The 14,681-nt window shown below is 37.9% G+C and overlaps 1 protein-coding gene across 5 annotated transcripts; it reads left to right on the forward strand.

Moving 5' to 3' along the window:
* Positions 1-631: 631 nt before the first annotated feature.
* On the forward strand, positions 632-14,681 carry LOC121871229 (titin homolog). 5 transcript variants are annotated; one of them, XM_042373426.1, is made up of 5 exons: positions 632-992; positions 4,730-4,807; positions 5,663-5,764; positions 6,807-11,340; positions 11,413-14,681. In XM_042373426.1, the coding sequence occupies exons 2-5, from the start codon at positions 4,793-4,795 to the stop codon at positions 12,978-12,980; spliced, it is 6,219 nt and encodes a 2,072-aa protein (XP_042229360.1). In that variant the 5' UTR covers positions 632-992; positions 4,730-4,792; the 3' UTR covers positions 12,981-14,681. The 5 variants fall into 5 exon arrangements, with proteins under 5 accessions (XP_042229360.1, XP_042229358.1, XP_042229359.1 ...); XM_042373424.1 differs by having other exon boundaries at positions 6,807-10,332; positions 10,369-14,681; XM_042373425.1 differs by having other exon boundaries at positions 5,182-5,764; positions 6,807-14,681.

Here is a 14,681-nt window from a genome sequence, read left to right on the forward strand (position 1 = left end):
AGACAAATTTTACAACTTGTTAATATTTCGTAAGGGAAAAAAACACTTTAATTACGGCGTATTTTCCCAAGCTGCTTAACTAAAACAGCTTGTGTATAATGTTACACTGGCATAATAATTGGTTAAAGAACTGCGAATTATTTTCAAAAGACCAATCCATGAGCCCCAACTGTATCACAGTGTGTAATTAAAGCGTAATAGTTTCTGCGCAATGCAGCAGGCCAAATAAAAATGCAAAGTATTTTCCGGTGACGCACGACACGACATCGAGTTCAACAATAATCGTGTTGTAACACCACACATTAAAAAATAATTATCTTCGTCTGTGTAACTCAGTGTTCTGGCTTATGATCAGTTAGTTCAAAGACGAAAATATTGAGGAAGTAAAAAGAAAGAGGGGGGTTTTCTAGAGACTTCTTAACAAATCCAATAGATAATATGGAACCAGAGTATATTTCACACTGAGATGTAAGAGCCTGTTAATTTAAGCAGCTTATCGTAAATTAATAAAACGTTATGTAAGGAGTTAATGCATGGGAATGCAGTACTGGTAGTTTTGCATCAGATGATTAAATCCAATGGTTGGCATCTGGCAACACTGCAGAGGGCGCAGCTGCCGGATCGATGGCCTTGAAGCTGTTCGAGACGCAGATCGTCTCTCTTTCCATTGTCGCCTAAATTCTATGTAACTTTTGGTGTACATGTTGATCTTCCTGTGGCACTCAAATGTTATTTATAGTATTTATAGATTTTCATATCGAGGTGTTGTATATCTTAATTAATGTGACATGGACGAAGAAAATTCAAAAATAGAAAATCCAGCGATTATTAGTCTCGAACTACAGTTGTGAGGACATAGCGCGCCCAAACAAACCAGCGGAATTGCTCATACTAATTTTCGAGATTTAATGGTTATTGTACGTTGGTAGTGACTGAACTTGACACGGTGGATTCTGAACAAGCCTAAAATGGAACAGAACACCATCTCATAGGTAAGAATGAGCTGCCTTGATTACTAGACGTTAGTTTGAAGTAGTGGGTGATATTGGCGGGGTATGGCGGTGAGTGGCGGCTGGTGCTGTCTGCCACCACCACAACACAGCATGGCGCTTTGTTTACCTCCGTCACTACTGGCGCATCCCCGGCCCCCCAACCATACACCTGCCACATACATACATACACACTAGATGATACAGCTGCCTTACTAATGTACACATCGGCGACACCACTCTACCACAGTGGTGTTGGTGACAGGTGTAGGCAAGAGGTCATACAGGCCACTGATGTACAGGCACACAACTTTCCCTCGCTCCCTCAATATACATAACCTTTCACTACTGTATAGAGTTGATATAGGAGCTGTATAGTGATTCAAAACATGCTTTGTGTTATTGGTTTGTTAATAGGGGTTCCTTGCATACTTTGTTTTGCTTGGAATATAGAACTTTGAGAAAATGGTTGAGTTTTGATGTCACCATTAGGGTTACCAGTTGTAAATCAGAATATAATTAACGCTGTGCATGGTGATCGAATGTAGGAAATCAGTTACAGGGAAATGTCACTATAAAGTCACTCTATAACTAACTGGTAGAGGCAACTTTACAATGAAATATAAGTTCATTTTACAGCCTAAATGTGACATAACCAAAGAAAATATTCAAAATCTAACTTCCCAAACCCCAACCTAAACCAACATTGGCCAATCAAACCTAACCTAACCTAACCTACCTTGTTAATGGTATTTATAAGTAAAATGTGGCTTTTTTTTTCAAACTAAAGTTATGACTTTTTTCCTGTGACATTATTTCCATTCAACTGATGGGTTAAGCTCAAATGTTTCATACATATACACAAATAAAATTAGTTTTACTTTAACACAGTTCATGTACAACAAGCTTTTCGTAGTCAAACATGAAAGATTTTTACCTTGGACAATAATTCTGGTTCACAAAACTATACTGTGTCATGCTGCTTTCTTCAAACACACACAGACACAAACATGAATACTGCTACTTTTGGAATATGCTGCTGAAATCACAATAAACACTTCTTATCAATTCTGCACTACTTTGAGGAGAATTTTGTTGTTATCATCTTGAACTGTAGTGATAATTAGTATACATGTACAAAGATAGAAAAATTTCCAAGCATTTTAAATCCGTATGACCCAAACAGAGCTCACTGAAATATGACCTGACCTTTGCCAAAATTCAAAGTTTGTGTCCTTTTGTTTATTAATACTGTATAGAGAAATGGAGATTATAGCAATTTAAAGCTTGTTTTATAGAACTACTTACCTAATGTATAAGGAAAGGCTTGCATGTACAAAAAGAATAGGTAAACAAGGCACATACTATATCAATTACTTTATCTTGTCAACTTGTCATAGCAATTTAGTTTGGATAGAGTTTCCAGTATGTTCCGTACAGATCAGCTGTATCTTCTTTTTTACCGTCTTAAACAGTTTTTCTCCACAAGTAGGTCACATTTCCTGAATTGTAAAGTGGACTTTACTGTACATACACTAATTTAAAGCATTGCCATGTAGTTGATGACAAAGGATTGTTATGGTCATTTGATATTTAATACTGTATATTATTTTTTGAAGAATGTATAATATTTCTTGTTTTCTTTACCTTAGCAGATATCTAGTCTTTAAAGTTTTATATGTTGACACTTCTGAATTTTACTGTTATTGAGAGGATGTTGTTTGGTGTCTCTCATCTATCAGTTTAAAGATTTATAAATTACAGTAAAGGTATGAAGCTAATTTCCTCATAATTAATCATTTTTTATTAAAGAAATTGTGAAATATGTTAAGTGCATGTTGTGAAATAAATTATACTGTATGAAAGTTTATGTAGTGTATAGTATACATTACTAGCAGTGGATTATTTTTATAGCTAACTGAGGCAACCCATGCTTTGTGTTGACAAGCTTTTGGGTTTGATTTCAGGGTTCCCAGGAACTTTGCACTTGTATGACTGAGACATACAGCAGAAATTCAGTAAAACTGGAGATGATACAGGTATCTCCCCTGGCTTCCAAAGGCTGAGAGCTGTGAGTCGAATTCACTATGCCTTCTGTGCTCTCACCTCACAACTCCGGTAGACTATAACACAGGCCTCTGACTCACCAGACCAGTTACCAGTTGTTCCTTCTGCTTGGATGTGGCTCAGCTGTGTTTTATTTGCAGCAGCTATGTCTGTTTTTATTTATTTGTTTTTAAATATACCAGGTAATTATTTTATTTAGAGAATTTGTCAGAGGCTAAACTGGTTGCACCTCATTCCTGAATTATTGTAGTATTCTTTGGGTGTATTTTGCTGCAAGTGCCTTTAATAAATTTTAATGACAAATTGAGGGATTAATTGAGAGAAGCACAATTGGGTATTTGCATCACCTGGCATCTGTGCATATTTCCCAATTTTCCCACAACATTAACCTCATGGGATTTTTAAGTTCCCTTAGGGCTTTCTGAAATGGAAGGCCAGGAAATATCTGTTTCAGGAGTCCAAACTTGAAATCTTCCCTTAGGGTATATAGTACTATATACAGTAACTATAGGCCTTGTCATGGAGTATATGAGAATCCTTCAGAGGATCTGACAGCCTGTTAACTTTGGCTGGGTGGATCTATGAGAACAATGGATTCTTCTAAGTTACCTTGGCCATCCATTTTAGGGAGGCATTTATGGGTGATTTTCACATGGGTATGCTGGTCTATAAGGCTGCATTTTAGGACCTTTTTAGAAGAGATATTAAGAGTATGCTCTCTTTGAAGCAGTACTACTCATATCCAAGGGTTTTAAATATCAGAACTTCATATGATAGGGGTGGCCTTAGACTATGTGACATTGATATAGAGGTGATCCCAGCCCCAGTGAAGAAAAGCAGGAAAAGTCTTACAGTGCATATTCTTTGGTTCTTCACTGTTTTGAGTCAATCTGTTGGAGTTTCAGTGTTGTCAGTGAAGCAAACTCTTGGTGTAAGTCTTGGATAGAATAATCTTCTGGCATAGAGATCAGATAGGAATTTTCATTCACTCTTTCTGAACACTTATTCATAGTTATGTTTGTAAGCAAATTATGTACAGTATTAACATTCACTGAATGTTAGCCATAGGTGTTAGTGTGGAACTCAAGAGCCTTGCAAGTTTCATGATGAAGGCCATTGGACTCACCCAGCTGGGCTGCATCCTTGTAGGCACAAGGCCTTAGAGAATTGTGTTGTCTTTGCCTTCCTACAGTATAAGTGAAGTATAAACATTAGTGAGATAGAATATCTAGATGGTCCTTTAGTGCATCTAGGAGCTTGTGGTGCTATTTATGGGTTCCTAGGATGAAGTCTCACTGATGCATGTAGTTGATGCATCTGTCATTCCATCTCTACTAGCTGGTTTGAGTGAACACGAGTTGCCTGAACATCATTGTCACGTAGAAATTATTCTCAAATTCCATTTTATGACCAGCTTAAACCAGGTAACCTCCTTCCTCCCTAGTGATACTGAAGCAAGCTAGTAACTGAAGGGTGATTGAACCCTGGGCTTGTAGTGAAAGTTTGCTTGGGTTGGTTGCAGGGTGGTGTAAACTCTCAGCTTTTGGCAATTGGCTCAACAGTGAATTTTGATGTAGTACATAAGTTGCTTCAAGCAATGATACAGTATTTATGAAATTGGGTAAAGTAGTTGCATGTAGTGATAGATGATTTCTAAACATTTTACATTTCAGATTACTACACCTGATTTCACATGAAGTGATTATATAAGGCTGTATCAAGGAGATTTTTACATAATGGACAATACAGAGGTTAGTTCTCTATACAGTACAATATTTTATAATTATGATAATGTATAACCTAGCCACACAAAAGTTATTGATATGAATATTAAAGAGAATATATTTGCTAATTATTGTATTATTTATTTTGAGTATGAATTAACAAATCATATGCAGAACAAGCAGAAAAGGTTTATTGCAGAAATATGAAAACTGTGCACAAGGGGATTGATCCTGGCATCACTTTATAACCGTTTGTTGGGATTGAGCAACTCTGTACTGCATAGCTGTTAACACTAAGGGAGTTGGATCCTTGGGCCCTAACTTGTAGAACTAGGGTCTAAAAATGAAATACTCTCTCCTGTAAATTAAAAAGTTACATTGTCATGTACCTACATTTCCAGGGAGAAAGCTGAAGAATTATTGTTGCTAAGCATTGAACATGATCTCTCCAAGCCATTCATTTGTTGGCCACTGACTGCAAGGTGATGTTATCAAGATCAGTACTTCAGATCTAGTCACACTGTCACCCAAAGTGGTCCTACTCATCAGCTGTCCTGACATGATGGATCAGAACATCTCTCTTTATGCTACACCCAAACTCTTAAAGCCTTCTCCCTTTCTAGTTTACCAAATGACTATCCTTTGTGAGCCTCCCGGTGAAGGTTATCCAGTTTTTAAATTTACATACTTAATTTTTAGATCTCGGTCACAAGTCAGGGTCTTGGGGTCTGTGTTTTCAATCTATAAACTTACTGGTTTTGCAAGTGTCACAGTCCAGTCATGATTAAAAAATAAAATTTCAGAATCAGTCCTCTACTTCTAGTGTAGCCCATAGCTATGTGCCTTAAATAGTCTCCCTTCTTCCTTTGGTTTGTGGCTTAGCCAACTGGAACTAAATTTCAACATGGCACATTGACCTTGAAATCAAAGATGACGGACAGTAGCCCTGGCACAAAGTGTGCTGATTGGACAATCGCTTCTCATGTAAGACCCTTTGCCTGTTGAGTGCAACTGTTGCATGTAGTCTACCTCTTCTGAGGCTTACAGTGTAATGGAGATGGATGGGTGATTGGAATTGGACCTTAACAGGTTAACAGACCAATTCTGGCTTGCTGTATGGGGGACAGCCTGGAGACTCCAGGCTGTATGTACAGTATTACAAGAACCTCCTGGCTATGGGCTTCATTTTGTACCTGACTTGTTTTAAACATTTGATAGTTAAACCATTGTGTGATTTTATAAAATAAATGTGTATCAGTGTTCCTTGCTCATTGACACTTGAAGGCTTGAGATAGTTGATGTGTGGCATATCTGGGAAGAATGTGAGTGGATAAGTCTGTTTTAAATGCAGGAAAAGGTGATGGAAATTTTTTTATGATATTAATAATTTTATAAATTAAATCCTGAATTTTGACCCATAGATTATGTTAATTGGTTTACCATCTGTATTTAAACAGACATGCTTTATGGAGTAACAAATGAGTACAGTACTATAATTGTAAAATAAGTTCATTGATAATTTGACTCTTAGATACCCAAGGGTCATGAAATTGGGAATGAATACCAAATAACTTATTACCACTTTTGGATAATTTTCTGTTCCAGCGTGTGACTAAGATTAGATCAAAGTAATGTTTTGTACAGTGTAGTTTAGTGAAATAATTGCTGCAGTCTCTAGTCTCTGAAAATATTCAGCCATTATGTAGTCATCAATAAGATGTTTGCATTTTTATCCAACCAACATGCATTTAGGGCCCACATTAGTGTTCTCAACTATAAAATAAATAATAATAATAATAATAAACGGTTTATTAATAGAGTTGCAGCCGGTGGCTGAAAATGTACAAACTTACATGTGATTTAGACATAATGATATACTTTCAATACATTTACAGGGCTGTACAGTACATAAATCAGGAGTTGTTTATTATTTTAACAATAGATGGGATGGTGCTATTCTTATATACTGTACTAGATGATAGTGAGTTGACACATTACAATATCTTAAAATTTCTCTGTTTTACAGGTTATGCCAGGCACTTCAGAAGGAGGGGGACTGTCTCCCATTAGTGTGGTTGTTACAACTGTTATAACACCTACTTCCATAACTGCTTCAGAATCTCCTACCAGCTCAGATAACACTAGACGTCGCGTCTCTCCTATCAAACTAGTCGGTGTTGGTGGTTTAGAACGTCAGAACTACTGCTGTGGTCACTGGTTTCCTTCGTCGAAGAGCTTTCACCGCCACCTGGCAGAGAAAGCCCTTGTGGATCTCACACATGAGATGAAACTAATTGAGCTGGGAATGTTGAGGTGCGCACACTGTTCCATGTGGGTACATGTAGACAATATGAGTGGTCACCTAAGGAAAAGTCATGGTATCATCAAAGTGAACAAGACTTCCAAAATAATACCTGGGAATACAGTTAATGAAATTAGTGGGATTAGTGCAGACACATTGAAAACAGGAACAAATTTTGTAATAAAGGTCAGTGGCCAGTCTGCTGTGAGATCTTCTAATGGTGAGATATCCAGTTCTATGGCAAATTCCAGCACTGTAAAGCTGGTGACAACTTCTAGTGGTAGCTTATATCATAAAGTGCATCAGCTTCAACATGCTGCCACCACTGGCATGGGTAAGGTCATTGTGCATAAATCAACACCAACCTCTGTACCTGTGGTCAGTAGGGGACCAAGAATAGTTATGAAATCTGTTGGACGAAAAAATGTTATTCCTTTGGGCAGTACCTCCAAGGGACTTTCGCTGCCAAAGAGTTCTCAGGCAGTATCGACCGCAGCAACTACAGCGAGAAATATAAATGGCCTCACTACAGTACAGATCACAGGAGGAAACATGACAGTATTAAACAATACGAGAGAGAAAACATCATCCACCAAATCTGTGGTGTCACATGATGGGTTATCAAATATGAATGGGCAGAGTTTTAAATTTATTAAAAAGATTGCAAATGTAAAGACAAAAAATAAAACTCTTGATTCCCAACCTACAGATGCCAGCCCCAGCACTGAGTTACCACTTAGTGCAAAAACCAAAGAGAAAGGAAAAGTCTCAGCAAATGGAGAAACTGCAGCTCTAAAACCTTCACAGGTAAAGAAAAGTCGTAAACAAGTGTTAAAACCCAGTATACCAGATGTGAGCTATGATGCAAACACATCCTTGAATGTCAACGGAAAAATTAAGAAAAGGGGAAAGAAACAATCGGCTGAGGCAGAATTATTCAATGCTGAAAAAGTGAATAGTGGTAATCCCTCTGTAAACCATAAAGGACACAGAAGAAAATCGAGGGAAGCTCCTGACTCTGAGAATTATACCCCAAAAACATCAAGACAGACTTCCAAGGGTGTTAGGGGAGGGTTGAAGAAGAAGAAGAGAGGACCCGGTCGGCCTCGTAAGATACGCATAGATGAAACCCCAGATCTGTCTGAAATAGATTCTCTTTTTGATGAGGTTAATAAAGAAGACTTGGAAAATGAGCCGGTTCTAAAGACAAAGAAAGAGGAAGAAAATGTCCCAACTGTTGAACTTGATCTGTTTACTCTCCCTTCCCTCAATGAACAGGTGTCTGTATTACTTACTGAACCTCAAAACCCAAACTTTAAAGTGTATGCGAGTATGGATGCCATCTTTGTGGGGGATTCTGCATTAGGGGATGTTACAAACCAAATAGGGTATGTAACAGATGCTAACAATGTTGTTTATGTTAACCCAAGTCACTTCCTCTTCCCCAATGTTGAAGATCTGGAAAACTTTGTACCTAGTCCAATATTGACTATGAAAGGAAGCAAGGTTGGTTTTACTCCAGTGAGACAAATGTGGAAACTTAATGCAAACAAAGCCCATACACCAGTTGTTCTAAGAGATAATAAATTTATAACTTTAAATGTTTCTAAAGAAGCCTCAAAAGAGTCTAATTGTGATGTAGGTTCTGAAAAAGTATGTTTGGATGATAGAGAATCTCAAGTCGCTTCTGTTTCTCTGAGACAGAATGGAAAGGAGAAGCTTGTAAAAGATACAAATGTTGATGCCAATCAGACTGAAAACGTTTTGAATGTAAAACCACTCAGAATAGTAAAGTCTGATGTTGGTCAAGATACTGATTGTACCAAAAATGTCATTACATCTAAAGTGAGTGGTACCAGTGAAACTGAAACATCATCTCGTATAACAAAGGAAATAAAGGCTTTGTTGAGTCCTAAAAGAAGAGATCTGAGAAGAAGGACTAGTTCACAATCAAGAGATGGGAAAGAGGAGGAAAAAGCCATTAAGTGTTCTGAAGAAAGCCTCCCTGTACTGTCATCTGTAGGGGATATTTCTTTGATTGGCAAAGGTTCACCTGGATTAAATCAAAGTACGGATGATGACTCCCAGTCCAAGATGCAGAGTAATATAATTTTTACTCAGGAAGTGATATCAGAAGGCTCAAAATCCCCAGTAATATTACAGAAGACATCAGTTTCTTCTTCAGTTGTAACTGAAGCTTTAGAGTTGCCCAACATATCAGATATGGAGGAGACTACCCAAAAGGAGGAGGTTCAAAATTCGGTAACACCTTGTAAACTCAACTCTGAAAGTACTTTAGAACTAGAAACACCTCTGTGCTTTTCTCAATTCAAGTCAGGAAACACATTAATTGTTCCTCAAGAATTAATGTCGGAAGATTTAGTATTGCCTGTAATATCAAAGACAAAACAAACACCTTCACCATGTAATAACATTAATAATGACGCTTTGATAGTTGGTTTTAAAGAAAATGAAACGGAAGAAGCATTAAAACATTTATCCCAGTCTGAAATGAACCACATCAGCCCTGTAGCAGATTTAGATACACCGAAGAAAAAAGACATGCCAAGGAGGAGGAGGAGGAGATCAAGGACAAAATCCGCAGACACAGTTGGCAGATCTATGGAAACTCGGCAAGGTGCAGAGTCTGGTTGTAATGATAAGGATGATTTAAGACATTCCAGAAGAAAAACTAGACAACTAAGTGAGAGTTCAGTTATAATGAAGGAGACAAAAAGCAATGAATGTGACAGGCTATCAATTTCTGATATGACATACAGATTGCGGATGGAACATTTACCATTGCCATTGGGTCAACAAAATAAAAAGGAGGAAGTGTTCGATGATTTGGTTGAACAAATGTCATATCCAGTAACACCCAGTAATCTCACAACAACACTCTCTAGTACAGAGTGCAGAACAGTTGAGAGTGTTTCACCTGAAAGAGAATCAAAGTACTCAATAAAGACCAGAGAAAATAGAGAAACACCTGTTATGGTGCATAATGAAGCTGAATGTAAAACTCCTGTAAGACTAGGGCGACAGAGGAGAAGAAGTAGCAAGTTATTAGAAACCCTGGGTGTAGAACCACTGAAAATAGGCACTGTTACTGCACCAGTGGAAGAAATACCTTTAGCAGAGAAAGATGGTCAAGATAGGTTGTCTGACCAAGAGAAGGCTAAGGTAGCAACCTCAGTAAGGGACAAGCAACTGAGCTCTAAATCAATAGATAGTATGACAGTAATTAGTCATAGTCTAAAGAGAGCTTCCCCACAGCAACGGGAAGATAGTCTAAAGAGAGCTTCCCCACAGCAACGGGAAGATAGTCTAAAGAGAGCTTCCCCACAGCAACGGGAAGATAGTCTAAAGAGAGCTTCTTCACAGCAATGGGAAGATAGTCTAAAGAGAGCTTCCCCACAGCAACAGGAAGATAGTCTAAAGAGAGCTTCCCCACAGCAACAGGAAGATAGTCTAAAGAGAGCTTCCCCACAACAATGGGAAGATAGTCTAAAGAGAGCTTCACAGCAACAGGAAGATAGTCTAAAGAAAGCTTCCTCACAGCAACAGGAAGATAGTCTAAAGAAAGCTTCCTCACAGCAACAGGAAGATAGACTAAAGAAAGCTTCCCCTCAGCAACAGGAAGATAGACTAAAGAGAGCTTCTTCACAGCAACAGGAAGATAGTCTAAAGAAAGCTTCCTCACAGCAACAGGAAGATAGTCTAAAGAAAGCTTCCTCACAACAACAGGAAGATAGTCTAAAGAGAGCTTCTTCACAGCAACAGGAAGATAGTCTAAAGAAAGCTTCCTCACAGCAACAGGAAGATAGTCTAAAGAAAGCTTCCTCACAACAACAGGAAGATAGTCTAAAGAGAGCTTCTTCACAGCAACAGGAAGATAGTCTAAAGAAAGCTTCCTCACAGCAACAGGAAGATAGTCTAAAGAAAGCTTCCTCACAACAACAGGAAGATAGTCTAAAGAGAGCTTCTTCACAGCAACAGGAAGATAGTCTAAAGAAAGCTTCCTCACAGCAACAGGAAGATAGTCTAAAGAGAGCTTCACAGCAACAGGAAGATAGACTAAAGAAAGCTTCCTCACAACAACAGGAAGATAGTCTAAAGAGGGCTTCTTCACAGCAACAGGAAGATAGACTAAAGAAAGCTTCCTCACAACAACAGGAAGATAGTCTAAAAAGGGCTTCCTCTTCCTCACAGCAACAGGAAGATAGTCTAAAGAGAGCTTCTTCACAGCAACAGGAAGATAGTCGAAAGAAAGCTTCTTCACAGCAACAGGAAGATAGTCGAAAGAGAGCTTCTTCACAGCAACAGGAAGATAGTCGAAAGAAAGCTTCTTCACAGCAACAGGAAGATAGTCGAAAGAGAGCTTCTTCACAGCAACAGGAAGATAGTCGAAAGAAAGCTTACTCACAGCAACAGGAAGATAGACTAAAGAGAGCTTCTTCACAGCAACAGGAAGATAGACTAAAGAGAGCTTCCTCATCCTCACAGCAGCAGGAAGATAGTCGAAAGAAAGCTTCACAGCAACAGGAAGATAGACTAAAGAAAGCTTCTTCACAGCAACAGGAAGATAGACTAAAGAGGGCTTCCTCTTCCTCACAGCAACAGGTAGATAGTCTTAAAGGAGCTTCCCCACAGCAACGGAAAGTGAAACATTTATCCACAGACCATATTGATAAAATTTCAGTTCAGAGACAAGAGCCAGTAGATGATACTTCTGGAAATCCTTCAACCGTATCTCAGTTGTCATGTAAACATTTTGATGTATTATCAGTTAAAACTGAAGAGGAAAACATCATTTGTAAGGAAAAAAGGAAAACTAGACTTCCCAGGGCAGAAATCTCATTACCAGTGTCTCCATTAAGAGAGAGTGACTTGTCTCCATCACGTGAGTGGCATGGGCGAGGTGCAAAACTTAAGGCTCAAGTGCTTATTCAGGACCAACAAGCTGGTGTAATAGACTCACAGATAATTCCAACTAGTAATGACAGATTGTCTCGTTCCAAAGAAACTACACCTGCTTCATATAATACCAAGGAGTCTTCCAGTCCAAAATTAGCAACATCACCAAGTTTGGAAACACGGTTTTCTCCTTCCACTCTACATCCAAAATCTCCAGGCACTATTAGTTCTCCCATCAGCCCTAATGCTTCAAGGTCACCAAAGTCGCCAAGGTCTGTACACGATAGAGAATGGCAAGCACGGGGAGCAAAGCTTAAGGCGCAGATAATGATAAGTGATCAACAAAACAGTATGATGGAGTTTACTGAAGATCGTTATTCACCGTCGCCCCCAGCCAAAAAGTTAAAAATCGATAATTCACCCGGAACAATGAAAGATATTCGCTCATACTTTGCTGTACAGAAATCGCCAACAAAAACATCTGATGAGAGACGTCACTCAGCTAGTTCAAGTCACGCTAGTAACTCTACAACCGTACCCAAGAAAACCAAGAAATATCCTTATATGAAAAGTGATATTAGGTCATTCCTTTCTTCGAGTGCAAATACAAAAAGAAAATATACGTCGCCGGAAAAATCGTATTCCAAAAATGTAAAAGCAAAGAAAATTACCTTTTCTATATTTCCTAAGAAATCACCAAAGAAAGAAAATGTTCAAGCTGTTCATCACTTGCGTAAGAAATTTGAACTTTTAGGAAATAGAACCTCAAAATTGTCTGCTCCCACTCTTCCTATTGCTTCATGTGACTTTGAAGGTTTTGATAGGTGCTCCCGACAATCGGGTCTCCGAGCCAAGTCTCTGTTAAGACTAGTGTCTTTGTTAGACATGAAAAGATGGTACCACTTGGGGAAGTTTCCTTTGCCAGTAGATGAGCTTTGTGATTGGGATGATGAGTTGTTAAGTTCCATACTCTTTGATTGAAATTTATGGAGAGCATTTAAAAGATAACTTTTTTATTATTATAACTCTGAAACCTTTTCTCATTGGTTCTATAGTAATTACTTTTGTTCCTATTTATGTAAATATACTTAATGGATTCTAAATTTCAGTAGTACAATATTGAACTTTAAACTTGTATCTTTGTAATAAGTAAAATTTCACTTCATGGCAATATGCTGAAGGGAAATGTTATACAGCACTGAAGATTTTCTGTTTCATAGTTTCTTACTATGTTCAAAGAAATATTTTCATGAATCAGGTATTATTCTCTAAACTGTGACTTGAAATCGTACAAGATATAACTTAGGTATTTTTCTCTGTAAAATTTGTCAGATATATACTTGGTGTATGAGTTATTGCACAATTTACAGCCAAGTACTGACCTTAGCTGTCAGTTGTGTAACAAGGTTCACAAAACATTAATTTTGTCCATGTAAAATGATACAATCAACCATGTGAAGGAGAATGGAGACATGAGATGGTGTTGGACCAGAGTGTAATGTAGATGCCATTGTCAGATTGATCATTATAGTGTTCTGGTAATTTATGTTGTTTAGAAACCTCAACACACGCACACACTCTCTCTTTTTATTATGATTGATATTAATAAATACAGTATATTCACAAACAAGTAGCTTTTTTTTTTCTTTTTTTTTTTTTTACAAACAGCATTGTGAAAAATGCATTTGGAGTACCTGTGCTATCTTCCCTTAAATATTTTCAACTTATAAAAAATACAACTGTTGCATAATAAAACCCTCTTTAAAATGCAAACTTGATACAGGATATCATCACATTTGGGGTAAGTGACATACACATTAGCTAGGTTTCTCACGTGGAGTTCTTTTGTATCATAGATGTCAGGTAATTGGAAATTGACGTGGGAGAGGAAGTGACAAAGATGTGAGCATTGGGATTAATTTATTTTTTAAGGCTTTATCAGTTGTGTTAAAACTGAGACCAAGGATGTTCTTGGTGGTATGGCAGGATATGGAGACAGACCAAGGATGTTCTCGGTGGTATGGCAGGATATGAAAACAGACCAAGGATGTTCTCGGTGGTGTGACAGGATATGAAAACAGACCAAGGATGTTCTCGGTGGTGTGACAGGATATGAAAACAGACCAAGGATGTTCTTGGTGGTGTGGCAGGATATGAAAACAGACCAAGGATGTTCTCGGTGGTGTGACAGGATATGAAAACAGACCAAGGATGTTCTCGGTGGTGTGACTTGTTTTGATAATGTTAATCTCACATACCTTGTCATCTCATTTACCACTTTATTTATTTATTACTACTGTGACTCACTAGGGGAGCATCATAAATATTAATATTCCCTTGATATCAGTTCTCTTATGTGACAGATCTGATTGTTTATATCATTACCATAAGTTTTTAAGAATTGGAATTTTGGGGAATTTCTCTTAGGAGGCTGGCAGTTAGTTTTTGCAAACTTCCATAATTACTTGACAAAAGCAGGTGCAGCTTTTATTTTCCAGTATTTAGTAAGTAAATCACTGGTGTATCAGGCTATGTATGGTGACTAGGGAAGTGTTGAACCTTGTTTGTCAGATACCAGATAGTAAATATTTTTGTACAGTTCCTCTTCCTCAACCCCCTTGTACAGCCAAGTTAATATTATCCATATTGTTGTGAGCTTCCAAGTAAAAGAGAACATACCAA

This window comes from Homarus americanus, unplaced genomic scaffold, assembly GCF_018991925.1.
Source record: "Homarus americanus isolate GMGI-L3 unplaced genomic scaffold, GMGI_Hamer_2.0 scaffold40565, whole genome shotgun sequence".
In the NCBI taxonomy this organism is placed as follows: domain Eukaryota; kingdom Metazoa; phylum Arthropoda; class Malacostraca; order Decapoda; family Nephropidae; genus Homarus; species Homarus americanus.

Coding starts and splice junctions, on each gene's coding strand:
- LOC121871229 (XM_042373423.1), top strand. Junction 5,765..6,806: donor ATTGGACAATCGCTTCTCAT/GTAAGACCCTTT, acceptor TCTGTTTTACAG/GTTATGCCAGGCACTTCAGA.